The 27,283-nt window shown below is 37.0% G+C and overlaps 3 protein-coding genes across 3 annotated transcripts; 2 read left to right on the plus strand and 1 right to left on the minus strand.

Moving 5' to 3' along the window:
* Positions 1-6,604: 6,604 nt before the first annotated feature.
* LOC139970451 (uncharacterized) lies at positions 6,605-8,696 on the minus strand. Its single transcript, XM_071976178.1, has 4 exons — positions 8,664-8,696; positions 8,251-8,418; positions 7,594-7,722; positions 6,605-7,092 (listed from the first exon to the last, which is right to left on the minus strand). The coding sequence occupies exons 1-4, from the start codon at positions 8,694-8,696 to the stop codon at positions 6,973-6,975; spliced, it is 450 nt and encodes a 149-aa protein (XP_071832279.1). The 3' UTR covers positions 6,605-6,972.
* Positions 8,697-10,314: 1,618 nt separating this feature from the next.
* LOC139970494 (uncharacterized) lies at positions 10,315-15,344 on the plus strand. The gene is made up of 4 exons (XM_071976255.1): positions 10,315-11,036; positions 11,788-11,963; positions 12,909-13,118; positions 15,069-15,344. The coding sequence occupies exons 1-4, from the start codon at positions 10,862-10,864 to the stop codon at positions 15,342-15,344; spliced, it is 837 nt and encodes a 278-aa protein (XP_071832356.1). The 5' UTR covers positions 10,315-10,861.
* A 185-nt stretch (positions 15,345-15,529) lies between these two features.
* On the plus strand, positions 15,530-20,008 carry LOC139970495 (uncharacterized). Its single transcript, XM_071976256.1, has 4 exons — positions 15,530-15,662; positions 16,822-17,017; positions 18,032-18,286; positions 18,757-20,008. The coding sequence occupies exons 1-4, from the start codon at positions 15,606-15,608 to the stop codon at positions 18,909-18,911; spliced, it is 663 nt and encodes a 220-aa protein (XP_071832357.1). The 5' UTR covers positions 15,530-15,605; the 3' UTR covers positions 18,912-20,008.
* The last annotated feature ends 7,275 nt before the right edge of the window (positions 20,009-27,283 follow it).

Below are 27,283 nucleotides of genomic sequence, written 5' to 3' on the forward strand. Positions count from 1 at the left end.
AAAAGAAACCAGGATGCAATATGAATTAAGGTTTCGATGACTTCATTGCAGCTTGTTAACCAGAAATAGCTGTCAAAATATAAATGGCCAGATCCACTATTTTGATGTACAGTTACACTATGGCATGGTATACGCAGGTCAGTCTACTGTATGTGGCAATATACACACCTTCATCAAAAACAACATGGTCTTTGATTTAGTTTGATGCATGTATAGATAAGTGTGTATATATATAAGTGTGTGTGTATATATATTGGGTGCGTGTGTGTGTGTGACTATATCAACTGTTTCCATTATATTCAAGTTATAGTAAACGTAAGTTTTCGATCATTCAGACCGTGGTATGATATTTCTGTAATTTTGGTTGAGAATTTTCTTCTTAGTAACAATACACACGTTGTAATCAAATAGCCTACACCACCTTTTCCATGTAAAGGCCTACATGATTTCCCACACGCAATCAAACAACTCTAGGGGTATGTACATGAGAAAGGTTATCGAGTGCATTAAATTCTTATGTTAACTAACCTAACAATAAAATTTCCTTCTCATTTGCTTTACCGAGATTTATTTACATAGCTTTGATAATCATATTTAGTTCAAACGGATTATGACTTCCAGACGATTAACTCCAAAGTAGAGGGTATGTAAACAGACTAGTGCAATATTATATGTGAAAACATAAGGTAAAACTTATCCATCACTTTTAGTGAACGTTTATGGCAAGCCATATGGGACAAACACCGCATAATATTTACTCGTCTTCATACGAATATAAACTGGTATTTATTAATTCGACTATATAAACATGTTAACATAAGTACGTAGGGACTGAGTCATGACCAGTTCCCTAGGGTGGTATCCATGTATCCATGTCTGATTTCGGAAACGAGCAATTTTCTGAGCAGAAGAAGGGGCCAGAATGATACAAGCTGTCATTATATCTGAGAGAGAGCAACAAACCAACAACAACCATGCATATTTCCGTTAGTTCACATTTAAGACATACTTTTTGCCTAGTAACATGAATAGTTGTACAGAGAGAGAGAGAGGGGGGGTTGGGGACGTGGACGGGGACGGGGAAGGGGTGTGTATGTTGGGGGGAGGAGATATTCGAGAACGTCTCCCAACTATTATTCAACGTTTGGTATGTTATTGAGATGTTTTTTAGCAAATAACTTGGAGACGACTCGACCTCCTTTATAGATGATCTATCTATAACCGCTTCGAAATGTACAGCCAGGTTTGTTACGCAACGAAATTATGTCAAATTTAGCCCAGGCTTGAAAAGAAATTTTCTGATTATAAAAGTTGGTTTATCTACAATTATGTCGGCTTTGACAGAAAGTGAGATTTTCTGGTAAAATATCTATCAGATTGTTCAACCACACGCTGTATTGTGAAAATTACATTTATTGCGTTGAATTCTAAACATCCTAACAGAAACACATTGAAAGGTTACTCAAGAAAATAAGGTCTCTGATAACATTTTAATGCGTGACGTCACTCAGTGAAACGTCGTGCAGATTATCACAAATAATTTGTGTGCGTGTGTTGTCTGAGTGTGTGTCAGTGTGTTAGCCTAAGGATAAATATTTCGGTGATTTGAATTCTTTCTGGCGGGATCATGTCTTACATATGCAAAGTATTCAATTGTAATCCTATAGCTACAAGAATTCTCTTTTTCTTTGTCAAATAATTTGGAACAAAAGTACGATTCAAGTTGATAACAAGCCAATAATTGCTTATCATGCATTGGAGTGAGCGTGACACATTTGCTTGTTACCCAATGGTAATACCAGTTCTTATAATAACATGGTTATACATTAGTTTACCCCTCACTCATTCGCACAATGGGAGAATCCCTGCTAGGGAGAATCCCCTACTAGTGAACCTCTGCCAATCGTAGTTCATGCGATTTAAAGTTTGAAAAAAGTTGGGCCACGGTTGTGGAGGGGCGGTGGTGAAGGGAGGGTAGCTATGACCATGAAAGGGATGCTATTGCCTCCTTTGGGGGCGGGGGGGGGGGAACTATCCACGCAAATGCCGCAGATTTAGAGGATCAATAAGCATATCAAGTTACTGCGGACTAAACAAAGTCTTGTAGTTGACGAATTCCCGATCCCCGTGTTTCCCAAATCTACTTGCATAAACTCAAAACCCTATGAGTCCTGTTTCGGGTTTCGAATAACCGTGCTATTTCCAGCAATTTAGATCCCTAAATAAGATTAGTCACATGAAGTTAACGTGTTTTACTTAAAAGCATTCTCCATTCCTTATTCAAAACGGTAGTGAAATGTGAATAGGTATTGTTTGCTGAAATTTCAAGCTTACTCCAGTTAATGATCGTCTGCGTAGAATATAGTTGTAAAAGGACACAATTTACAGAATGGGAATAAGAAGATTTCACGGAATCTGTTTTTCTTTTACTGCTTGCTTCGAAGTCATCGATAGTATCGGGGCATAATCCTATTGTACACTTACGGCTTGGAAGGAAACGACATTCTTACTGCTTGCTGCAATGTAAACAAAGACAAGCGTGAGCTTCTTGTAACTAAAGATATTCAGATCCGTTGTAGTAAAACAGGATGAATAGAGATTTTGTTGAAGGCAGTGTCGTTTACTGTTACCAATAGATTTTATCCAGCCAACAATATCAATTTAAGCTCGTAGGAAGTTAACTCGTCAAATGGTTCAGTGGGTAGAGCATTGGACTGGTAACCTGATGAACTGAGTTCGACTCCATCAATGGTTGGTTAGACACGTTTAAAATTTCTTTTTCTATTTCAGTAGTCGACGCTGATGTCTTGATATATTAATTCAACCAAATAAATTACTAGCTGATGTGATGGCCGATGCTGTTAAGAGGGTGACGAAAGACTCATTCCTCGTCGGTCGTGTAAATCGTGGCTAGGGTTCAAGACAGGCCTCTGGCGATAATACCTCTGGCTGTGGCATGGTGCTTTTTTGTGGCCTAGGATCCCGTACCATGTCTCCCTTGTTGTCGCAAAAGAACCCGGGAGGATGCGCAGAGGGTCGGCCAAATCGACCAGAAGCGTACTAGGTGGCGTGCGTGAATCCTTGCCTTTGGCCAGAGGTGGTGACATCTCTGCGACCGGCATGCTTGCAGCCACCGTCCACTGAATACGTGGCCTGATGAGGCGCTATTCTCCTAAAAGTGAATCTACGGATGCCTTTAAGAGCCATACAATTATTTTATATTAAAAAACACCCTGTTTCAAACTAGCGCCATCGAATTTATTAAAAAGGCTTTTTTTTTCCTTGTCACTCTGAAGGTGGAATAGACTCTATTGTAATGGGTTATTTGTGGTAGGCCAAGCAACACATTCAAACAGTCATGCGGTTCACAAGGGTTTGCAGGAACTTGATTAGGTTCATTGTTTGACATAAATGTGTTGGTAAAGATTTACACAACCTTCACCAAAACAAGCATTATATTTGTTGCAATATTAGAGACTTACCAGCAAGCAAGACCATGAGATAAAATTTTTATATACATAGAATTTAATCTATATCACTTTTGCAAGAAAACCAAACTATACCTGTTTCTGTATGGTCCCATTATAAGCAACAGTGTTGTAGCACATTCTCATACGGATAGTAGGTAGTTTCGGAAACTGAGTGATTCTTAAGAACTTTGTTTGAGATTCACCAAAAAATACTCCGTACTGTGTTTTGATAACTTCAGCAACAAAATTAACTTTGATATGCCGTGGACCGTAAAAACCACTCGAGGTTCTATAGTGAAAGTGACTGGACCTTTTAGTTTTTTTACACAGCCCATAAGACTAGTTCCTCGGTTGCACTACAAAACTCAATAGGAGAAATGAAGATTATATGGTCTCAAATGAAATGTTTATTATTTATTACAAATTTGTTAAAGACAAATGATGTCGAATGCCATCCAAGGGTGCTCTGTTGCTTATATGAAGATTAACAAACATATTCTGGTTGATCTAAAGAAACAACGGATTAACATTAACTATAAGAACTGCAGTGAGGAGCCGACGTCACCATCAAGTTAGCCTAAACGAATATTCCAGAAATTAAGTTTATTTAACGATACATATCTTGAAAAATACTGGAATAGCTACAGAAACATTATTGGACCCAAAGTTGTCTGTTTTCTTTTTACTATAGCATATCAAGACTAAAAGTCTGCCCTATTCATTATTTAATTATTTAAATGAGTTATCAAGTTACAGCAAAATCTACCTGTCGATCATTCTCCCATGATTGATTACCGGGGATACTTTTTAAGTAAAGTCATCCAGGAAAGAACCTGGGCACGAAATCTGAACGTCTGATCCGCTCGCAACCCCAGTGCCCTTGCATCGAGACTGTGACTGTGTGATCATCGTCAGGTGTGTATAACCATTTCCCTCGTAGGGGAACAGATACTACACATGACCTTCGGGATGTCTTCAACTCTTCGGTCTATCTGTTTGTTGTACACGTCACAGGATAAAACTAGTTTGCTCTCGGAAGAATGTTACCCGATTCCTTGTTCTTTATTCTATTTGTTTTACAAGTCAATGGGCTACATTCTGATGAACAATGAACATATTAAGAAACCTGCCATTAATGGAATACCAAGTAGTCCCCGTTATGTCCAACACGTAACACACTAATGAACTTTATCGATTCTCATTGACGAACCATGCATCTTCCTTATTCGAAATAAGTTTATAACAATAGAGAGAGCTTAATGCCATTCGATTGGTGCAGTTTACTTTAATATCACTGAAACCTGTACGACAAGATATTTACGCTATGTGAGCAGTCCAGAATTCACAGTGAACGTTAAGCGTTTTAACCGGCTTCCGGTAACACGTATTCAAGCATTCAATAGAGAAGACATTAAACACATGGACATTAATATCCTCCTACTATTGAGGTACGTATGTGAGGCTCATTTGCATCCATTAATATCATTTGCTGTAAAACAAACTTTGCTAGCAATTGTTTTGCGCAATCTGGGAAATCAAACTCGACCGCTTCGAGGAAACTTAAGGTCCCTGAAAAAGCACCGTGAAGAGACTAGGAAACATTTGGGTAATTAAGGAAATATAACTGTTCACCTTTTCTCCAAGTAAAAGCTGAAAAATGAAAGATGTACGAGTGAATTCTACCCTTTTACGTTGAAATGTGGTCCGTTAACGAAGGCCTGGGTTTTGCATTGTATAAGTACATGAAAAATATGACATTTGAAATATGTTGCGTATTTTGTCATTTATTTGCATGTAACATTTCTTATTTGTAAAATTCTGTAAATATACATTTATTCAGAAATGCAGGATACATAGCCATTTACATGGAATAATTTTACACAACAGTGTTACCTTGTTAATTCATAGTAAAACGAGCAGACATAAACATTTTATCTCTATTCTGGTGGATTAGATGTCTTAAAAGAGTTTGCTGTTACAGATACTAACAAATTAAGCAATTTAGCGATAACATTCACTATATTTTGAATAAACCATCACTTACTAACAAAAGCAAAGATTTTTATCGATCAAGTTGACAAAATATAGCAAATATTTAATATATGATTAATTTTGGTATGATTTTCCCAAAGCGAACATAATATACAAGTATTTTTTGATAAATAGTCATTTTGGGGCACAATGGATAAATTGTACAATTTTTTTGTATCTTTGGGGCGTTCCAATACGCCCCAACCAGTTAAGTGTAGCAATACACCTCTACTTGTAATTATTTTTATCTAATAACCCTACTAGCGATTGTTTCTATCTTTGGGGCGTACCAGTACGCCCCTAACCAGTTAAGTGTAGCAATACACCAATATGATAAATTGTATATATCTTTGGGGCGTACCAGTTCGCCCCAACCAGTTAAGTGTAGCAATACACCACTATGATAAATTGTATATATCTTTGGGGCGTAACCAGTTTAGTGTAGAAATACACCACTATGATAAATTGTATATATCTTTGGGGCGTACCAGTACGCCCCAACCAGTTTAGTGTAGCAATACACCTGTATATATCTTTGGGGTGTACCAATACGCCCCTAACCAGTAGCAATATAACCCTACTAGCGATTGTTTCTATCTTTGGGGCGTACCAGTACGCCCCAACCAATTTAGTGTAGCAATACACTGCTATGATAAATTGTATGTATCTTTGGGGCGTACCAGTACGCCCCAACCAGTTCAGTGTAGCAATACACCTCTATGATAAATTGTATATATCTTTGGGGCGTACCAATACGCCCCTAACCAGTACCAATATAACCCTACTAGCAATTGTTTCTATCTTTGGGGCGTACCAGTAAGCCCCAACCAGTTAAGTGTAGCAAATAGCAATACACCTCTACTAGACCAATTGATAGTACTTTTTGGCTTTAAGCTCCTCGTTAGAAAGAAGGATTTCTATAAGCCTACATCTATACTTAATTAATGTGCCAAACTTAAGATGGTTGGATGAAAAATTAAGATTTTTATTCATTTAGAGAAGTTCTGGTGACCATTTCAACACCAGATGCATTTTTTTATGTACTTTCAGTAGGAGGCATATCAATAGCAGCTCTTTAATGGGGGGGGGGGGGCAGAGAAAATTATGTATGTTTTTAAAAACTACATGTATATCTTCCTTTACACCAGTTGTTACAAGAAAATAAGATTAAACACTGCCCACTCAATAATATGTGTAACACATAAGGTGTCCTAGTTGTTCAGCTCAAATTCTTCATCTATAGCTGCATATCTTTCTCAAGTCACAAACTACCCTCTTTGGAAGGCGATATTTTTTGGGTAAAATTAAAGCCCCACAACATTAGGGAATGGAAAGAAACTGATGATGTGTATGGCTGCTTATTTCTTCCTTGGCCACAGTCTAGCAGTTTCCAGTCTCCAGTCCAGGATCCCTTCATCCAATGTAAGATAACCTCATCCTTTTCAATCTTTGTGACTTCTCCAATGTATGGTCATTTGCTTGATTCAATGAGGTTCACGGCTGCTATGTTCCTAACTTGAATCGATGAATAATCAGATACCTCAATGACTTCTTTAGCAACAACATCACGGCCTTGAGTTCCAATTGTTACCTGCAAAGGTTTCAGCAAAAACAACAGAATAGGGTAAAAGCACATCTTGAGCACCTTTTTGGAGATATCATGATAAACCAGAACACACAAACTAATCGCATTTTGGAAAATGCAACATGGTTAATTTATTTTGTATGAAAGTGATAGTGTATATACAACAAAAGTTATAACAATAAGCATTGATATTTTACAAACAATATATTCTAAAAGTCAGCTGCTGACCTATAATGTTTACATGTTGACCACAAGTGATGTTTCCACAATCATCAATACCAATAAGTTTGTTTTAAGCAGTGTGACACATGCATACTCATGCCAGCATTAATACATTGGTTACAGAGCCTCCAGCATAGGAATACAAATTTGAAAATTAATAGGTGAATTGCCCATTAATTGTTCAATTTCTAGTATTGAAATAATCTACATATTCAACATCACCAATTTTAGTTCAGAATAATAAGAAAGAAAGACATTGTAAAGTGAAACAGATAAACATCTCACCACAGGGCATGTTGGTTGGATTCTACCCTTCAAAGTCTCTAACTGGGCAGAACTTTGTTCCTCACTATCAGGAATTCTCTCAACTTGGTCAAGCTCTAAGAGGTCCCAAATGTCAGGCAGAGGTGGTAGCTATGTGCCAAGAGAAGAGTTATGATCAGAAAAATAACCTTATAAGGAGAACCACACAAAAAAATGTTTGCCTACAGCAAATTATGTTTGTTATCCTGCTGATGAAAGAAAATAAAATACTTATTTGATCTGCTATTCCTGGCTTGAAAAAAGAACTGTATTCAAACCACGACCACGGTCAATACCTATATTAAGTGTCATGAGCTAAGTGAAGACTAAACAAACATAAAATAATTAAAAAGGAACTATATCATATATGAGAATTCATTTCTTTAAGTTATATTATAATATGTTACCTTTTGCCATCCTTAATATCTATCGGTAAAACAATTATTGCAAATCGGTATTACTAATTTACTTGTGGAAATAGCAAGCACTGTTCACTCTAGCACTGTTTGGGATGACACTTCATTGTCAAAACATAAGGAAGCACTTTGCTTAAACTTAACTTCTCCTTACAGGCAAACTCTAAGTTTATTGTTAATGTAATGTTTAAAAAACATGTTTCGTTGTATGAACCTTTATTACCTCTTCAAGACGTGAAATGGAGTTAAGATACTCTTTCAATTCAGCTCTCTTTGTGACGGGCAAACGTTCACCATATCGATCAGGAATATCCTTCAAAAGATTTGGCAGATCAGTTCTTTCCAAACATGGTACAACCCATCCTGGCTTGATTGAGAGATCTGGCATTGACTGCACAATGAAATATAAAAAATATAGACATTAGATAGTAAGGTAATATTTGATATAATTCTGACTTTGGGATTTCCAAATGTATTACCTAATTTCATAATTTGTAATTTTTTTTTTCAAGATCAATGTGAATAAAACATTTCATTGTTGGTAGAGGGGGAGGGGGTTATCTTGAATTTAAAACAATGTTTAATAAATCAATGTTTTCACCCCAATTTGAAATAAACAATTAATATTTTTTTTACCTTGAGACAATGGCACATGTCTCTGGTTGCCATGGATCCTGATGCCACATCTTGTACCTCATTTCAGCATGACCATTTTGATAGGTAAATTCAAACCATAGGGGCTTGGAATGGTTTGCAAAACTACCAGCAAGATGAGGAGTTAACCATTCCTTCACATTCAAGTTATGTTGAATTTCCTCCACCTCAATGGCAGGTGTGAAGCTAGCTTTGATGAAAGAACTTAGTTCTATAACAACAAAAGTAAATAAATAATACAATGAATACCCACATCAAAAATACATAGAATGTGACATTACTTCAAATATACGTATTTGTCAATATACTCAATTAGTTGGGAGTACAAATATTAATTTACACTTATGTAGAAGTTGACATAATTTACCCAAACTAAAATAAAATATACAGATTGTTCCAACAGTTTGCATTACCAAAATAAAACATTGAGAATGCACATTGAATACAAATTCATGAAGCATAACACATTTTTAAAGATTAAGCAATTTCTTCTATACATCAGCATATGGTGTCATTTGACATAGGTAGGTGTTAGGAGCCTACGATCCAGTTGCCAACAATCCTTGCAAGTTGATGTTTGGTACATGATTATTTCATGACAACCTATTTTAAGGCATCCTATTTTTTGCTATGCAAAGGTTGGATGTGGGATTTTTGCACAGATTAGACAAGTATTTGTTGCCCAACTCATGGTGAGCTCTTCTTTGAGCTTATAGTTTGGCCCATATTGTGTTGAGTATTGCTTAACTCCAAGCATTGTGATTCCCATATCATAATTCCCATGAAGTAGTATTTTATTTAGGTGTTAAGAACAATTCAAGTTGCCTATGCAATGTAAAATAGGTCATTTGAAATTGGTAGCCACAATTCCAAATCGAACAACTTCAATGTTACTTTTAGATAGATAGAATAGTTTTACATTGTTGTCATAAACGCCTACTCACAGATACAGTATGCATGAGATACACAAGACCCTACCCAACCTGACGCCAGCTATTGAGAATTCATACCCATGAAAAATAAATGTTAATTGTCCTATATCCTGTATCTCTATGGTTTTGTAGCCGTAATATCAACATCCAATATGGTAGCACAATACAACCTTCCATTTGATATTGGCCTCTGGATATGCTCACTTTACCTACAACTTTTCACACACAGACATGTGCACATTCTGATCTGACAGCATTTGTTCATGATAATTATGAGATTATTAACCAAAAGTAAAGTAACTGTAAATAAAGATGAGATAGATCCTGGTTCAGTGATTGACTAAATTAAATACCTTGATCTGTATAAGTGTTCTGTTTCTTCAGTGCCCTGGCGATACAGCTGAACATTTGGTCTACATCCTCGTGAGTGTGGCCCACAGGTAAGAAATGCACAGTGACCTGTAGATTGAGTGAAGATTTTAGTCAAAGGTTATCATGTTTGTAACATTTTCAAAAACTGACCCTGTTTACTTTGAATGACTTATCACCTCCAGCCGAAGCAAAAGGGGATTATCTACTTACAAAGAGCTACCTACATAACAACTTCAAGCAAGGTTACAGTACTTTTGAGATATAGTGTTTACAAGGTATCTAGTCTTTGAAGTCTATTGAAGTCAAATGACCTTTGACTACCATGAAAAACAATAGGAATCATTTACTGACCACAGGCTACCATTATAGCACTGTAAGTTTAAAGTTCAACCAACTTTTAATTCTTGAGATAAAATGTTTACAAAGTTTTCTGACTTGAACAAGTCTGTTGACCTCAAATGACCTTTGACCTCCATGATAAACAATAGGGTTCATCCTCACACCATGGGCATCCTCACACCATGGGCTACCTCAATTGCATACCATGAAGTTTGAAGTTCAAGCAACTTCTACTTCTTGAGATATTATATTTACGAGCCACGATGTCACATACTGTACACACATGCACAAAATCATAATCGCATAGATTCCTTACAATTCAGCAATGAAGTAAGACAGCTGTTAACAAGTTATAACATTAATATATATTACCACTCTGAAGATCTTCAACTCTACCAGCAAGGAGCAGAAGGACAGAAGATATCGGTTCTTATTCTCCCTGTAACAATTATCCAATTGCAAAAAGAGATCCTTCCCAAGAGTATCCTTATGCTTCACTAGTGTCCGCAAAATGCACGTTATGGTCATGTTTGAATCATGTGGGATATGCTTCACATCAGTGTATACAACAGACCTTCAACATCAGGAAAAGAGAAAAGAAAGGTTCAACACAAGTTACCTGTGCTTCACAAGAAGAGGAAGAGCAATAAGGATCAGCCAGTTGTCAGCCCTCTAGAAAGCGTCAAGAAGGAAGTCAATGCAGCATTTTTAGGTGAGAACCCTTAGAAGGTGTCAGGTACGGTAGCAGTACAATAAACTGCCTCAGGAATTGGAACTGTTGTGGTTTAAGTACAGGGATTCTCTACTGGCCAGATTGAGCATACCAGACAATCTAATCAGGCCCATCAAAAATACAAAGGAAACAAACCCAACATTTTGGTTCACCAACTTACTGGAGGAAAAGTTGTGAAGAGAATTGGGATAAGCATTAAGTTTCATCATTATAAAACGTTGATAAAAGTTTGTCCTGTGCTAAAACAATCATCTTCCATTTCCATCAATCTATTCTTGGCCCTTTATTAGTCAAAATGTCCTCCATGGTGGGCCTGCATACTGTATGAGTGATAAACAGAGTTGTTAAATTCATTAACATCACTTTCTGTGCAGTGTACTTCATACTGAGCCATCTGTATGCCTCCTACTGCATGCCCATTAAGAACTGCCTCAACTGTTCACTTTTTCACCGGAAATTCACAACATAGATAGAAGTATTATTTTTTTATTTGAGTGTTATCGGGGAGGGGGCCATAGTTAACCCAATAAATAATGTGTTCATTAACTGAACATTGCTTTTCAACATACTGTAACAATCATTATATTCACTGTGCACAGTTGGTTTGAATAGTATTGGCATGCTTTAAGGAAAACCTTTTGCATACCTACAGTATGGCATTTCCCTGTCAGTTAATTGATGTTAACTTTGTTACAGAAATTGATTTACCATTGTTTTAACTTCTCCACAGGTGTTGCAAATATTGACATTGAAAATCTAGAAGTTGGTCTGAAGTTGAGAGAAGTGAATGTGCAATTTCTCACCAAACTGAAAGAGGCAATGTTAGATTTTACCAACCACAGTTATCAACCACTGACTGTCATAGCAAAAACTTTGGAAAACTGGGAGAATTTTTCAGAAGCCACAGTGAGTAATCAGCACTTGATTATAAAGTGATTTTGATAATGGAGTGAATTTTAATTGTTTATCAAAAACCATGCAGCAGTGACTGCATGTGTGTGCATATGTGAGAGAGAGACATCTTAGCTCAAATTTTGAAAACTTTGATAATTCAACAATTGCAATATGCATGAAGTTCATACTGTACTTGGTAGAAAGCTACCCCTTTGCAAATTCTCAGCTACAATTGTTTTCGGGAGAGGTCAAAGGTCACTTGAATCGACAATGGTCAACAAGTAAAAACTCTATAAACATATCTCACCAAGTACAGCTTGCATGAAGTTAATGCTCAGTATGTAGACACTCTTAGTAAATAATCAGCTGGTAGTGTGTTGGGAGAAGTCAAGGTCATTTGAGGTCACTAGTGGTCAACAAATGACAACTTTTATAACTGAAGGAGTGAAACTTTTGTTAATGTCAAATTTGGTACGAAATAGGTCTCCTTTATAAGCATTGTCTTCTATTTTTTGTTGTGTCGGTCAAGGTCATTTGGGGTCAGTTTAATTCACAGTCTGAAAACTCCTAAAACATGGTATCTCACCATGTACATGGGAATATAAGCCCTAGACGAGAAGAACAACATGAACAGATATTTTACTTGACATATGGATCCCACATACATCATAATTTTAAAAACCTTTCAAAACACGATAACTCAGGGTTGTCCACACCATATCTTTGAATACACGTTTAATTCTCCTTTGCTAATAATATTTTTCCATTACACTGTGGATCCCCTGTACTCAGTAGAACTCTCCCCTCCAATGCCCTACAATAACAATAGCCAAGGAATCACTAAGCCTAGTGGCTTTCTGTTTGTATGTCAATTACACCTGATCTTTGAGGACCAAAGTCATGAAATTACGCTTCTTTTTGATAAATGTAACATTTTGTAACAAATTTTTCTTTCAGGTTAATGGATACCATTATGAAGTAATTGGTGGCATCCACAATCTGACAGCCTGTAAGGACTTGAGAGAAGAAAATCCTGACAAGAATGTGTTTGCTACCCGTCTGTGTGTAATTTACAGCAGGTCTCTATCTAAAGATGCAAAACTTTGGTTGGCTAACAAACACAACAAAATAGGGGAAACCAGGCATCAGATGAGCCTTAAGGAGAAGGTGACTACCATGAATGTAACATTGTTTTAATAGAAGAATTTCTGCCATGCAGTTATTCATTTCATTCCTCCATATTGTATATTCAGGTTGCAATGACCAATGCATTATGACATTAAAGTGTGCATGGAAAGTCTTTGTCTATACATAACACATAACTTTGTGTTGTGCACATAGAATAGCTCTCTTACAGTATGTGAATTTTCAAATGATTGTTATCTAATTACTCTCATAGGGAGGATTAGGTACAATATTGTAGTTCTTTTGCCAGTTGGACCATTAACAGTAACACGCAACAGTTGCCTTGGTAGTGATTATTTTTCCTATGTAGGGACAATCGAGGGGTCATTCATTGTTGGGTATTGCATGGTGATCGGAGGTGCATGACTGAGGGAGGGGTAAAAAGTTGTCTGTATGTGGGGTCCTCTTGAATGGCTGGTTTGATTTTCTTAAAACATGGTATGAAGCTGTCCTAGGGTAAATGTCTATGTCTAGCAGACCCCAGAAACATAGGTCAAATGTCACGTCAAATTAAATTCAATATTTTAATTCAATATTATTCCAAGGGTAAACATAACATTCAAATGGAATCTTCACTTGTATAATGAGAACAACATGTAGGCTACTAATACAGGCAGAAACTTGACCTATTCCATAGTATTACTCAGATTGTAGAGGACAGCAGAGTGATAACACTGAAATCATATGACAGTATAGTCCTGCTAACTTATCATATCAAAAAACATTAGAGCACCATGATGCATTGTGTTCGTGAGTAATCCAACATTGTGAAAGCTTGTTTGGGATTCACCTTCTGCTTGTCCAAATTGGACACAGACTAGGCCTATAGCTATATGGGAACGCAAAGTCTGGTGGTGTACATACACTTTAAAGGCATACAGTAGGCACATATATAAGGGTGTCAATGTACGAATAAAACATATTTTTTACATTGGTCATAATGGTAATATCTGTTTATAAGTATGCTGATGATGAAATATGCAACTCTATATACTGCCCTCTTGTGTATAACTATACACGTATACATATAATCACATTGGTAATACTGCTTTAACCTTAAAATATTTTCACCCTAAAGCAGACATGGATTGCAGACCCTGGAGCAATAATACTAAAGTATACAAATATATGACCCAAGCATTGTTTTATCTTAAGAAACAAAAGTAGGTGTGACATAATGACATAAGGAGCAGAACAACTTTGGTTGCCTTGCCCAGTTTCGGTTCTGCTCTCCAAATGATGAACATGGTATGTTATATCTAGTTTGCATTTGGATTAGTTCGGATTCAGTTTGGATTAGTTCAAGAATATTGTTGTGTTTTGATGGGTTCAATAAGTAACATTGTCCCTTTTTTAACTTGTCCTGATTCTGGTTAGATTTACTGTTCCTTTAGGGGTGTAGGGGGGGGGGAGCTGGAGGGAGTGATTGGTGTCAAAAAGTGTACATGGTCACCAACAGTCTTGCATAAACTGTGGAGGAACTTCTGTACATATCAAGTATAACTTTTCAACCAAGGTATGCTAAAACTGTATAATTAAATTTGACTACTGTATTCAGGCTAAAAGAACCTTAGACCAATATAAGTAATTTCTTTCCCATGGAAATTAAAATTTCTTAACATTAAGAACATTAAGAACGATTCCCAGTACTTATCAAAGGTATATATGTTTCAATCAACTATCTTTAGCATCTCTTGCCTCAATAAACATTGAACTCCATGGTAAACTATAGTGGTTAACCCAAGGAGAATATATGCAACATGTTTCATATTCAATCAATTTTCACTTATGAAAATAGCTAAAAGGTAATAGCTAAAACTGTTGTGCATTATGGTGGTAATTGTGGAAAACAGAAATGCACCTTGTGTAATAGACCAGTGTGCATCCATACTAAACTGTTTCTCAAGTATTGAATGTTATCACATCTTTCAGGTTAAAGAGCAAAGAACCATTAATCTCCTCTGCAACATTGTGAGTAGAGACGATGATGAGGAATACAACCTCCTTGAAGAAGTCCTGCAGATGAGCGAACACGGGCAGCTGCTTGGACAAAAGGTGAAGACAGGGAAAATGTTCGTTGATGCAGTCAAGCCTTGTCAACTGCGTTACTTGACTGGACTCCCTGCTTCATCTACTAAAACCCTTTTGAAGGAGCTGTCCAATGGAATGATGACTTTGGGGCGCGCAATTCAAGGAGGAAACGCATAAGCTGATAAAGCTCCTCAAAATCCAGCAAATGATCCTGGACTTGGTTGGTTTGGAGACGTGGGAGGAGGCAGAAGAGAAGTTTCCAGAAGAGACAGGGAGATAAATCATTTTCCCCTTCATAAGGTCCCTCAGGAACTGAAGAGTTATTGTAGTCTCCTGAAGGCTAAGGAAGAGACCAATGGCCTATCAAGACCATATCAAATTGGAGGAGCCAGCTGTGTGTTGAGCCAGCTGGATCCAAGGGCAATTACCTTGCCAACAATGCAGCTGCCAGATGCATTCAAAGGATTTCCTTTGATTGTGCTGAATACGCCAAAGGTTTGTCAATCAATGTTAATTCAACAGAGGCCTCCACGTCGACCCTCTCAGATTTGGCTGAAACTGATATATAGTAAGCTGTCTCAAATGCAGATATTGGGAAAAAAGATGTTGGATACACTTTTGCAACAAAACTATGGTATTTCTGAAAGGGCCCTACAGTTTCCTTCAAATGTGGAGGCATTTTTACATACATGTTGAGTATTTGATGTCTGAAATTGCAAATGTTGTAAAACACATGAAACCAGACATCCAATTTAGCTAATTTTGGTCATAATTTAGGGCCTTTTAAAAGCTACCATTGATTTGTTGGTAGGTGTGGCCATATCTTAGCAAGCAAAATGTTTGGAACATTTTTTTTGGGTCCAACATTGCCTATGCGACATGTGACAAGACAATGTATCAGTTTCAGCCAAATCTGAGAGAGTCGACATGGAATCGGTCAAAAAATCTGTTGATTTGACATGGATTGACTCTTTTGTCTTTTTCATGTGAAAGCAGATCATTCTAAACTTATATGTGTCAATCTGATTGTGTCTGGGACACTGCATGCACAATTTGTGCATGCATTAAGCAAAGTATGAACCTTAATCTAGAATCATGACATGTATGATGCTCTCTCACTGTTTAATTTACAATACAATGTTAGTTTTCAAAGCTATGTGCCATTTAGATTTACAAAATTACTATTTGAAGAAGGCTGGTTTCTACTCTGTGTATCAAGCTTGCTATAACTACTGTCTTGGTATACATTTAAGTCACATAGTCAGACCTAAAACCTTTAATAACCTTACACAGTACAAACAACAGTTTGGTGATTATATAATGAAAATTGGTGGCAACGTCATATTACACTGCAAACTCATGCTTCAAAAATGTTATCCTAGTTACTGCATTACGGTACTAGTCACACACACAAACAGTAATTTTGCACATGTAGGGACATGCATCACTGTTGCTACAGTATAATCATCATATGTTGTTTAACGGTTGGTTTGTTTGAAAGTTTTATTGGGCTTAATGAAAAGAGGAGAGAGCTCTGTATTGTATATCTAGGATTGAGTATGGGGTGTTCATTTAAAATGACTTGTCTCTGCAAGATTAACCTACAGTGGTTAATACTCATCATTTTTTTCTCAATTTGTTATGATCTCTACAGGGATGGATATGTGAAGATGTAAAGAGGTTCACAAACAAGGCTGTTTCCCTGAATCTGAAAGTTGGGCTCAGAGATTTTAAGTTGGTTGTGATGTGTCCAGCAGCAGATTTGCAGATTATGTGTGAAGACATAAGGGCAACAGAGCATTTTAATTCTGTGATCCCTGCTTACTTTCACATTAGAAATGCAAGATCAGGTAAGTTTCTGAATTCAAATGCTGCCAGACAGCTTTTATAATGTTGTGATAGGATTCACAAAGTAGTAGTGTATATTGCTCTAGTAATGTGTTGTAGTAGTGTATATTGTATATTGGGTTTTTGCCATTTCCTGGGACTCTGCAAAAATTTTCCCATACAAGTTAGTGATTAAAATACTGTTGTCTTAATGTCAAGCTTAGGAATATGTCTCTTTAAAAGTTGACTTATTCAATTGGTTTATTTCATTTTATGTTTGCTACTCAATAAGATTATTAAGTTTATGATTTAAGCATTTAACAGCATGGTAAGACTTACAATCAGGGGATTGTTTACTGGTAATGGTTCTAAAGACAATAGGAAAAATTGAAGCACAGAAGTTATAATTTTGGCCTATTTTGAAAACAGCAAAGAAAAAAGAAATAGCACAGCAGAATAGTTGTAACGAATGAGTTTGGATTTTCATTGTCCTTAGCACATGTACCTGATTGTGATTTAGTAACCATATGTCTGAATTGTCATTATGTAGTTAATAGGTATTAAATATGGAAAAAATAAATTCCTGTGTAGTTAGGCTGGCCCAAACAAATGCTGTTGCAACAGGTGAATCTGATTTGCCAGTGGTAGTTCTGAACTCAAAAAGTAATATTCAAATACGTCCTAGTTTTCAGAATTGTAAAAATCTATGAGAAAGTATATAAACATATTTATGAGAGTCAGGTAGATTGTGACAATTAAGGACTTTGATTATGATGAGTAAAATGTCCTGGTAATATATGCCTGTCTTCCGATCTTAAAGTACATTTCAATCAACCAATAAAGCTCTGTACATGAATTACTATGCTTTATTCAAAATGAGCAAAACAATTATGTTTGTGTAAAAGGTTAACTGTTGAAAAATTATGATTGTTGCAGTCTTTGTTCATTTGTTATTTTACTATCAATGCATCACATGGAAATAAAGGGTAAGACTGTCAGGGTACAATAAAGCTTTATTTCTCTCTTTTTTTCTGAAGATGACACAGAAATGCTCACGCAGAGTCTGTTTGGTCTGGCCATTGCATTTAAGGGGAAGACCGTTGCAAGGAAACTTATATGGGATGATGGCACAGACCTTAATGTGCTTACTGTTGCTAGGGATGATCCTCTGAACACAGAGGATGAAATTTCTTTAGATGATGAAATAATCACCTCAGGAGAGTTGTACCAGAGATTGGTTGCAACATTCACTACAACTGGCCAGTGGGTTTTGGATGCATGTTGTGGCACAGGTAAGAACATATTGTGATGCTGTCAGTGGAACAAGTACTGATTCCTAGAAAAATGTATCTGTGTATTTATAAATGCCTTATTGTGGTTTTCTTAAAATAAAGTACTGTTAAAGTTTGTACTTAGTTGCTGGTTATCCTAGTGGGATTAACATGTATGATATTGAGTGAGCTGTACTTCTTTAGAAAACTAATATCTGCATAATCATGTGCAACGTTTACATTAATTGGTTTTCTATCCACATTAAATGGTGATTAGGGATATCGCTAGTGCAAAAACAGAGAATATTAAGCCGTTCAATGTGTGTGCTTGAATATGGGGAGTTATCAATTCACATACTTCAAACATTGTTGCTCTTTAGCAAGATATGAATCATAGTCCTTGGAATCTAACGTTTTCTGATCTTCAGGAAGGAGTTAGCCCCTACTTTACTTTACATTAATCATCTTTGTTTAAATATTCATACATACAGATAACGGGGTTGTTGCAATTCTGAAAAGTGGGAGGAATTGTGCAGGTGTGGACTGGGATGACGGCAAAATAAAGATGGCCAGAGTGAGAATGGCAAGGTGTTTAGCCATTGCTAAGCGACCAGAAGAGGAGAAAGAAATAGAAATAGAAATATAAGCAGAGGAGGAAGTAGGTGAGGAGGCAGAAGAGGAGGAGGAGGAACTAGAAGAGGAAGAGGCAGAAGAAGAAGAAAGCATTTAGTAAATTTAAGTGTCACATCTCAAGGCTTCATTCTGTAATAATTAGATGTAGTTCATTATTAATCCTGACTAAAACCTACAGTATATCAGATACATAAAAGATTATTGATCATTTATTCAATGTTAAAAAAGTACTGTAAGCTTCTTTTGTTATGTTGTATGGTGTTTGCATTCATGATGGTGTATGTATAGGTGCGGGTGTGTATGTGCGTTTGTGACACCCAGCTTGTAAACACAATATCTGAAGAAGAGAATGTCGGACCAAATTCATATTTAGTGTAGAGAAGTACCACATTAAGTACAAAGAGTCTATTGGTTTTGGTGGAGGTCAAAGGTCATATGGGGTCATCAGAGGTCAACTTTTGAAACCTTGTAAAAAAAATATCTCAATATTGGAAGCTTGGGCAGATCTCATACGTGGTATGAAGGTACTATAGCACTGATTAAAAAAAGCCTATTGATTTTGGTCAAAGGTCATTTGTGGACGGCAGGGAGGTTAATTGTCCTGTAGGGTATATATTTTCATAATCAGGAAGTGGCAACCCTGAAACAGCCACGAGGTCTACTGCTCTACAAATCCTAAATTGCTTATTTTAAGCGTAAATGAAATAAAAAAAATAAAGCCAATCTAACATACTTCTACTGACATTTCTCTCATTTAGCTTCCTGTACCCCTTACTCAAATATAATTTAAAGACAAACAAACTTCATGGCGCGGGCAGAGGTCAATGGTCATGGGTCAAATCGTGAAAACCATGCTTCACACAATATTTCAACGAGACAGATGCCAGTTGATGAAAGTTAGTATGTAGTATCACATTAGTACTAGAATCTCAGGACAGCCTGTGTCATTGTGAATTTATTGTTTGTTGTCAAATCACACTGCTTGTCACTCTATTACCAGGATCAAGTATGTTGTACCCCTTCACAATATATTACGACAGATTCATGAAGAAAACTGCTCGTTACTTCGTCGAAAACACTGTTGCATTCTGCTTCTTGGTTCTCAAACAAATTACAATAAGTGTGAGGGTGAGTGGGGGAGGGGGTGGGTGTGTAAGGTTACAATGGCTTCTATCATTGTATTTTTTTGGTTTAAAATCATTAATAGGGGTATTGGTATGCCCAATGGGGCTGAGTGGGGGGGGGGGCAGGGGGTGGGCAAGGTTACAATAACTTCTCCTATCATTGTATTTTTTTGGTGCAAAATCATTAGTAGGGGCATTAGTATGCCCATTAGAGCAATCTGAGGGTCTTAATACATCCTTCAGAACTGCATTATAAGCCACTTAGTGTTGTTATTAATGGTATAATTTCTTTGTGATAAATGACACTACAACCAGTAGCGGGGCGTATTGGTACGCCCCTCAGAACTATACTGTAAGCCACTTAATGGTGTTACTTTTTGGTGATAAATGACACTACAACCAGTTCAGAACTGTACTGTAAGCCACTTAATGGTGTTACTTCTTGGTGATAAATGACACTACAACCAGTAGCGGGGCGTACTGGTACGCCCCTCAGAACTGTATTGTAAGCCACTTGATGGTGTTACTTCTTGGTGATAAATGACACTACAACCAGTAGCGGGGCGTATTGGTACGCCCCTCAGAACTGTACTGTTAGCCACTTAATGGTGTTACTTCTTCTACTTCTTGGTGATAAATGACACTACAACTAGTAGCGGGGCGTATTGGTACGCCCCTCAGAACTGTACTGTATGCCACTTAATGGTGTTACTTCTTGGTGATAAATGACACAACAACCAGTAGTGGGGCGTATTGGTACGCCCCTCAGAACTGTACTGTAAGCCACTTGATGGTGTTACTTCTTGGTGATAAATGACACTACAACCAGTAGCGGGGCGTATTGGTACGCCCCTCAGAACTGTACTGTTAGCCACTTAATGGTGTTACTTCTTCTACTTCTTGGTGATAAATGACACTACAACTAGTAGCGGGGCGTATTGGTACGCCCCTCAGAACTGTACTGTATGCCACTTAATGGTGTTACTTCTTGGTGATAAATGACACTACAACCAGTAGTGGGGCGTATTGGTACGCCCCTCAGAACTGTACTGTAAGCCACTTTATGGTGTTACTTCTTGGTGATAAATGACACTACAACCAGTAGCGGGGCGTATTGGTAAGCCATTCAATGGTGTTTCTTTTTGGTGCTTAATGACACTCCAAGCAGTAGTGGGGTGATTGTTTACACTGATTCACTCTTTTACAGGGACAAAAGGTATTTATTTTCCTTTTACTTCATGTAAGATAGTAACCTACTAAAATTAAGTTTATGGTCATGGTCATAAAATATAACATGAAATACATAAGTGAGTACAAACAAAGAACAATTTTCTCATTGTGTTATTTTTTGTCTCAAATTTATGTACCTGCAGTATGATTACAATGCATTTGACCTTTCTAACTCACATTTTGAAGGTTTATAGACAATGACAGTCATAGCGTAGTTTTTTCCCTTATATATACAATATTTTCATACCCGAGTGCAAACGTCATCAGAAGCTATATAATTGCTGGTAAATTTATCAACGTCGAACAAAAAGGTTTTTTTCTTGGATAAAAGTCAGGTTAAACTAGTTCCTAGAAACCCTAAATGTTTCCTATCCTCTTCGTGTAATGGTATCCCCTCGGTAGGACCAGGGAGGATTATATAAGAAAACCCCTTTTATGGGATACAAATGAGAAAAATAGAGGACTATAAATTAAATTCGTTGACAATTCGTTACTTGTTATTGGATAGATCCAGCTATGTTTTTTTTATGACGTTTGTTTGGTAAAGTAACGCAAACCCGGTCATGGTGTGGTTCCAAGCGGAACAATTTTCTGCAACAGCACTAAAAACCAATGGCGTGCGCAAGGAGGGAGGGCGGGAATGTCCCTTGCTTTGCAAGAACTTTCATTCGCATCTGGCTGTTTCCATAACATTTCAGCCTACTATACCTAATTCGCCACTGCTGCAGGCATCTGAAAATGCTTGTATACAATATGGTTCTCTAATAATATATGTACATACCCTTCTAAGAAGAGTCTTAGTTAAGGTAGCCAAAGCACACCAAACCATTATCGACATTTTAAAGAAAGTTTTTAGAAAATGCCAACATTTCCACGGACTTTGGTAGGCCTATGACAAACCACAAAATAATAAATTGTCGGTTAGCTAGCTGTCAATTTCCTCATAGAAATGAAACCGGGCATTGCTTTTACGTCGGTATACCAATGTGCTATGCAGTCATACTTGTAACATTGACTCGAATTTTCAAAGATTACATCTGCCTGGGTTAGTATTATACATGTTTAGACATGGCAAAACTAGAAATGACGGATAAATCCACACCTCAGCTCCCCCCTTCTTCGCCGTTCATGTAGAAGGTGAATAACCGACACTCGATGTAGTAGGCTATATAATTGGTCAAACTGGTGCAGAAAGTGTCCTGCAAAGTCATTCCTATAAAACGGAAATGCTTTGAACGCTGAGCTTTGTGATGAATGCTATGTTTTTTGTGTAATATTGAACCTTCGTGGTTCACGATCCACACGCTTATGTTGTCTGAATAATTCTTACGTCATATCATGGTTCATTCTCCTCCTTTAGTTTCGACCTCTAACGACTAGCTCTATACAAATCGCCAATACAATCGCTTTGTCTTTATTATTGATTACTTGCAGCGAGTTTTTATATACCTTGCACACACATACCTCATCGATGAGAGATGCCATTCATTTTATCCCGACGATTTGAGCAAATAGCACGTAGGCAGTGTCTGTCTGTAACGTTACCATCCACCTCATGTCTTTCGACCTAAAAAAAAAAAAAATTACCGCCGAGCTATAATTCGATCTAATTTGCATTGTATCTGTAGGACAGACATTCTAGCTGAAGTTACAGATTTAAGATCAGGTTGTAAATGCTGTCAACTTTCGCCGACCCCCCCCCCCCCCGAAAAACATGATAATATTAAAGTTAATAGGCAAGTATTTCGTACAAAAAGGAATTGTAGAGGCTCCGACACTATTCCACAAAGCTCGAAAACCTCTGCAGATGATTTTCGAATCAGTTTGATATAGTACAGAAGATAAACACACTGGCTGTTGACATAATTGACCAATCATGGTTACAACAAGAAGGCAATCACTGCAGTTGATAATCCCAATATTTGCATATTTGATAACTGCAAATGCACCTATATCTTATTTTTTTTAACTGAGAGAGGGTTTTTTCAATATTTTTCAAGCATGTTGTCACAAAATGCTTGAAAAACATTAATAAAATGCAGTCTAAAACATATATATAGCTATGTTGATAGTATTGTTCTGACATTTCTCTTGATGAATTTCAGCATTAAAACAAATTTGTCAGCTGGAAACAATATGTAAATGCTAAATGGCCATCTAAATGTTCTAAACCAAGACACCCTGCTTTGATCCTGCGTACATCCTTGGACCTTGGAACCATGGGCGTCCGCAGGGAGGGACAAGGGGGGGGGGCACTTTTCCCCCGAAAATCAAAAACTGAAAAAAAAGTTAAACATTTGAAATTTCAATGATTTCCCCCAACCAACAGTTCTCTAGTTATGTTCATTGCATACGGACCCATCATGCAATACTGAAATTATTGAAAGTCAAAATCCTAAGACATTGAGATCTCAAAATAACCGATGTGTAAATACAACTTGAAACGCCCGGGAAGTGTCTTTTCCGACGATCTAGGAGTATGCTGCGCTTAGATAATATCAAGTAGTATGTTACACCTACATGACCTACTGATTCCCACCCCCTTGAGAACATTTCTGCGGACGTCCTTGCTTGGACCTCCTAATAGGGGCTCCTTTGGGCCAGGAGCCGGGGACCAGGCTCATCGTTTCGCCACTGTCTGAATGGATGGATATAAAGAAGTAACCATTAAACATACCGGTACTGTGTGATGCCAATTTAATTAAGTAAGTACAAATATATGATATGATTTGCTTTGGGACCAAGATTTGAATGTAAGGTAATTCCGTTAAGTCGGACGTACATGTTGGACAGTCTGTTGAACCATATCTCAATGGCTATATGTAGGAGATTACTTTTCATTTTGGTTTCATGGAACACCTGCCGTCCAGCTTACTATTCTGTTATAGAGTTTCAGTCTTAGTCCCTCCAATTAAACCACAAAAATACTGGGAAAAAGCTCCCTGTGACGGACGTACCCAGAGGAAATGACTTTTCCAGATGGAATGAGATACAAATAAAAACTATTTACATGTTATGAAGAAGACTCTTAACTGCACATACCAGTAAATAAGCAGTTGAAACAATTATTATTTCCCTGCAATATTTTCAAAAATTCCTTCCTGACGGACTTCCATTTTTTGGCGATGGACGTACATTAGGTAAGTTATTTTATAAATTTACGTCCTTCACAAACAAAAGCACTACTTGAGTTATTTATTTCATTTATTTGTTTTATCGCCAATTGTGTACAAAGGGAAAGTAAGTCTCCTAAAAAGTCATAAAAGACTTAACAAGGTAGGAGACTCCCTGGGAGAAAAGAAAAGAAAAATGTACAAATATATATAATACAGTATATACGTAAGGATTAAAATATACAGTAAGAATATCCTAATGATGCTGAGATGGATACGTGAATAGATTAAATATTACTAGTACGAGTTAATGAATTCCTTTTTCAAATGTCTGGTGAATGTGGGTTTTGAAGTAATGAACTTCAAATTTTTTGATAGATCATTCCAGATTTGTATTGCTCTGTTTCGAAGACCGAATTTCCCTATGTTACTATGGTAAAAATTGCAATGAGCGTTGTCGGCTTGTCTTGTGTGATGGTTATGTAAGACTCTGTTACTACAAATAAAGTCTCCCAGAGTTCTCCCAGAGTTTCTTTTGTTGATAGCTGTACACAATAGTTCAGCATTTAATTGTGCCTAATGGAACGACTTATAGGTAATAGTGAAACGTGGGTACACCTTCTCACAAACACTGTGAAGTTAAGATGCACCTTCTGGTAATTCTGTCCGCCAACACATAAAACTATGAACACATGTGGATTCAAAATAAACTTTTCCTCCACATAATATCACCAGAAACCCAACACAGAAGGTAACGAACCTAAAACCAAATTAGATAACAACAGTAACAAAATACTAACAATTGCAATAACAGTTCTCGCCGACTCTTTAACAATCTTCATTCCCAAAACTGATTTATTATTGCTCAAAATTCGTTGAACATATTTGTAATCTAATATGTTCTATATCGATAGGAACGTCACGAAAGGAGGAAAGAATTAATGGCAGAACTACGAAGAAACAATGTTGTACACAAACAACGAGTTTGTAGCTAATAGTTCTATATATATGTCCATGGTTAATTAGACTAATAGTGCGTGGAACAGGCAGGGTGTTATGTAGGTCGTTTGTCTTGATCTCGGGTCACCTTCATCCTCCGAGTGTTCACACTCCTGAACAGATATCCCCGAGAACAGGGGACCCAACGTCTCGCGGTCTGACTCTGAGTAGGAGAGGGTATACACTAGGGTGTTGATCTCGAGCAGGGGACTTAATTCGGATCGGATCCCCTCTGTGCGTTTTCTAATAAGAACAAGGCTTTGAGATGAAAGTGTCATATCAATGTAGAAAAAAGCATACTGTACATGTGGTTCAATACCATGTCATTTCTTTGATATTTTGCCAAGTACTAATCAATAACAGGAGTATGCTAGTTAATAGTTGACACTGTAGAATGCAGTGTACATACCTCTACAGTTATGCTAATGGAACAACTACAAAACTACCTTAATGGCTGTGTGAACGGGATTCATCATTTAATTCAGAGGTAATGTAGTGATAAACACGTTAAAATACATTTAATTATCATTAACATATACATTTAATGTATTATACATTATGTGTATCTAAAGAAAAAGATTGCGACGGACGTACTAATTATATCACTTTAGCAAATCCAAGAATATTTATTCCTCTGAGGATACACATGCAAAAATAGGCATTTGGGGGGGGGGGATTTTTCTGAAGCAAATCTGAGATTTTTTCAATTGAATAATACACACTGAACCCAATGTTTTCTGTACAAATTAGCTACATATTATGAAACTTCATAGTCTTAGCTTTCATATGATACCGGACTTGTAATGACACATCAAACTGAAAAGTTAAAGTTTGACTGCTTATTTCATATTTGATTGACATAACCCGCCTACATTTTGTAAGACCAATGGATGTTTCAACTTAGTGACCCAAATTGGGTAAAACTTTGCTCCGTTACATTTGCCCTATTTAGGCCAACCCAGATTTGACAATGGTATAGTTCCTAAATGAAAATGAAAATGTGCACCAAAGGCAAAACAAAACAAAACATGTGTGGGATAGTTCATGGTTCTACATGTTTCCGTTTGTGGTAAGCACAACAATTTTTCCAAGTCAACTTATTTCTTTGACAGGAATTTGACAGCCAGTTATAACTACAATTTACCTTACGTCTATACCCCTACAGTTCCGCTGATTTGAAGCTTATATAAGTTCTGGAAATGGCGTCGCGCACCGCGCTTTCACTTGCGCCGCTAGCACAGTAACAACTGTTACTAATAAGTTGAAAATAACCTTTGACCCTGATATTTTGACTTTAATACATGATTACCATCGGTATTAAGGACATGACGGTTTCTTCATATTTGTTGATTTAAAGTCTTCCCATTCTAAAAGCAGCAATATCAACTTGGGAAGCTTCAAAGTAAGTCATTTCCTTATATTTCAAGAAACATTGGGATAAGAAAACTATAAGGATTGTCAGGTTGTTATCGTCTGGTAAAGTAAACAATAATGAAAACGAAAGAAATTAGAGAGCTTCAATAAACATATTTGGTACGATTGCACACGGAGATTTATCAATATTCAATAGATAAAAGTTGACTCCTTTATACCCTCATAATGGTTGCCATAGAATGTTATGTATATAATACGGAGGGCCAAACGTTCCATAAATGTCGAAAAAGAAGGTGAAGTGTCAAAGTTGTGGAATGTTAGCTCAGTGGTTAACGCCGGTGCCTTTCAATCATAAGGTCCCGTTAAATATGAATCTAAGCGACTGACGTCGGTCAGCTTGGGGCTTTGATAAGCCAACGATGGCTTCTTCGCGAGTTCTTGGAACTAAAATACATACATACATACATACATACATACAAGTTATATTTATACGCCTACAGTGGAGTTACGACCTTCCTTACCGGAGTCGAACCTATATATATATA

This window comes from Apostichopus japonicus, chromosome 8 (genome assembly GCF_037975245.1).
Source record: "Apostichopus japonicus isolate 1M-3 chromosome 8, ASM3797524v1, whole genome shotgun sequence".
Taxonomy (NCBI): domain Eukaryota; kingdom Metazoa; phylum Echinodermata; class Holothuroidea; order Aspidochirotida; family Stichopodidae; genus Apostichopus; species Apostichopus japonicus.

What these genes read in the sequence shown, in the direction of transcription:
- LOC139970451 (XM_071976178.1), bottom strand. Translation starts at nt 8,696, where the DNA reads ATGGCAACCAGAGACATGTGCCATTGTCTCAAG. An exon ending in ACATGTGCCATTGTCTCAAG is followed by an intron (nt 8,419 to 8,663) that starts GTAAAAAAAATA and finishes TTCATTGTGCAG; the next exon opens with TCAATGCCAGATCTCTCAAT. An exon ending in CCATTTCACGTCTTGAAGAG is followed by an intron (nt 7,723 to 8,250) that starts GTAATAAAGGTT and finishes CTTGGCACATAG; the next exon opens with CTACCACCTCTGCCTGACAT.
- LOC139970495 (XM_071976256.1), top strand. Translation starts at nt 15,606, where the DNA reads ATGCAGCTGCCAGATGCATTCAAAGGATTTCCTTTGATTGTGCTGAAT. An exon ending in CATTAGAAATGCAAGATCAG is followed by an intron (nt 17,018 to 18,031) that starts GTAAGTTTCTGA and finishes TTTTTTCTGAAG; the next exon opens with ATGACACAGAAATGCTCACG. An exon ending in GGATGCATGTTGTGGCACAG is followed by an intron (nt 18,287 to 18,756) that starts GTAAGAACATAT and finishes TCATACATACAG; the next exon opens with ATAACGGGGTTGTTGCAATT.
- LOC139970494 (XM_071976255.1), top strand. Translation starts at nt 10,862, where the DNA reads ATGTGGGATATGCTTCACATCAGTGTATACAACAGACCTTCAACATCA. An exon ending in AGAATTTTTCAGAAGCCACA is followed by an intron (nt 11,964 to 12,908) that starts GTGAGTAATCAG and finishes TTTTTCTTTCAG; the next exon opens with GTTAATGGATACCATTATGA. An exon ending in AGATGAGCCTTAAGGAGAAG is followed by an intron (nt 13,119 to 15,068) that starts GTGACTACCATG and finishes CACATCTTTCAG; the next exon opens with GTTAAAGAGCAAAGAACCAT.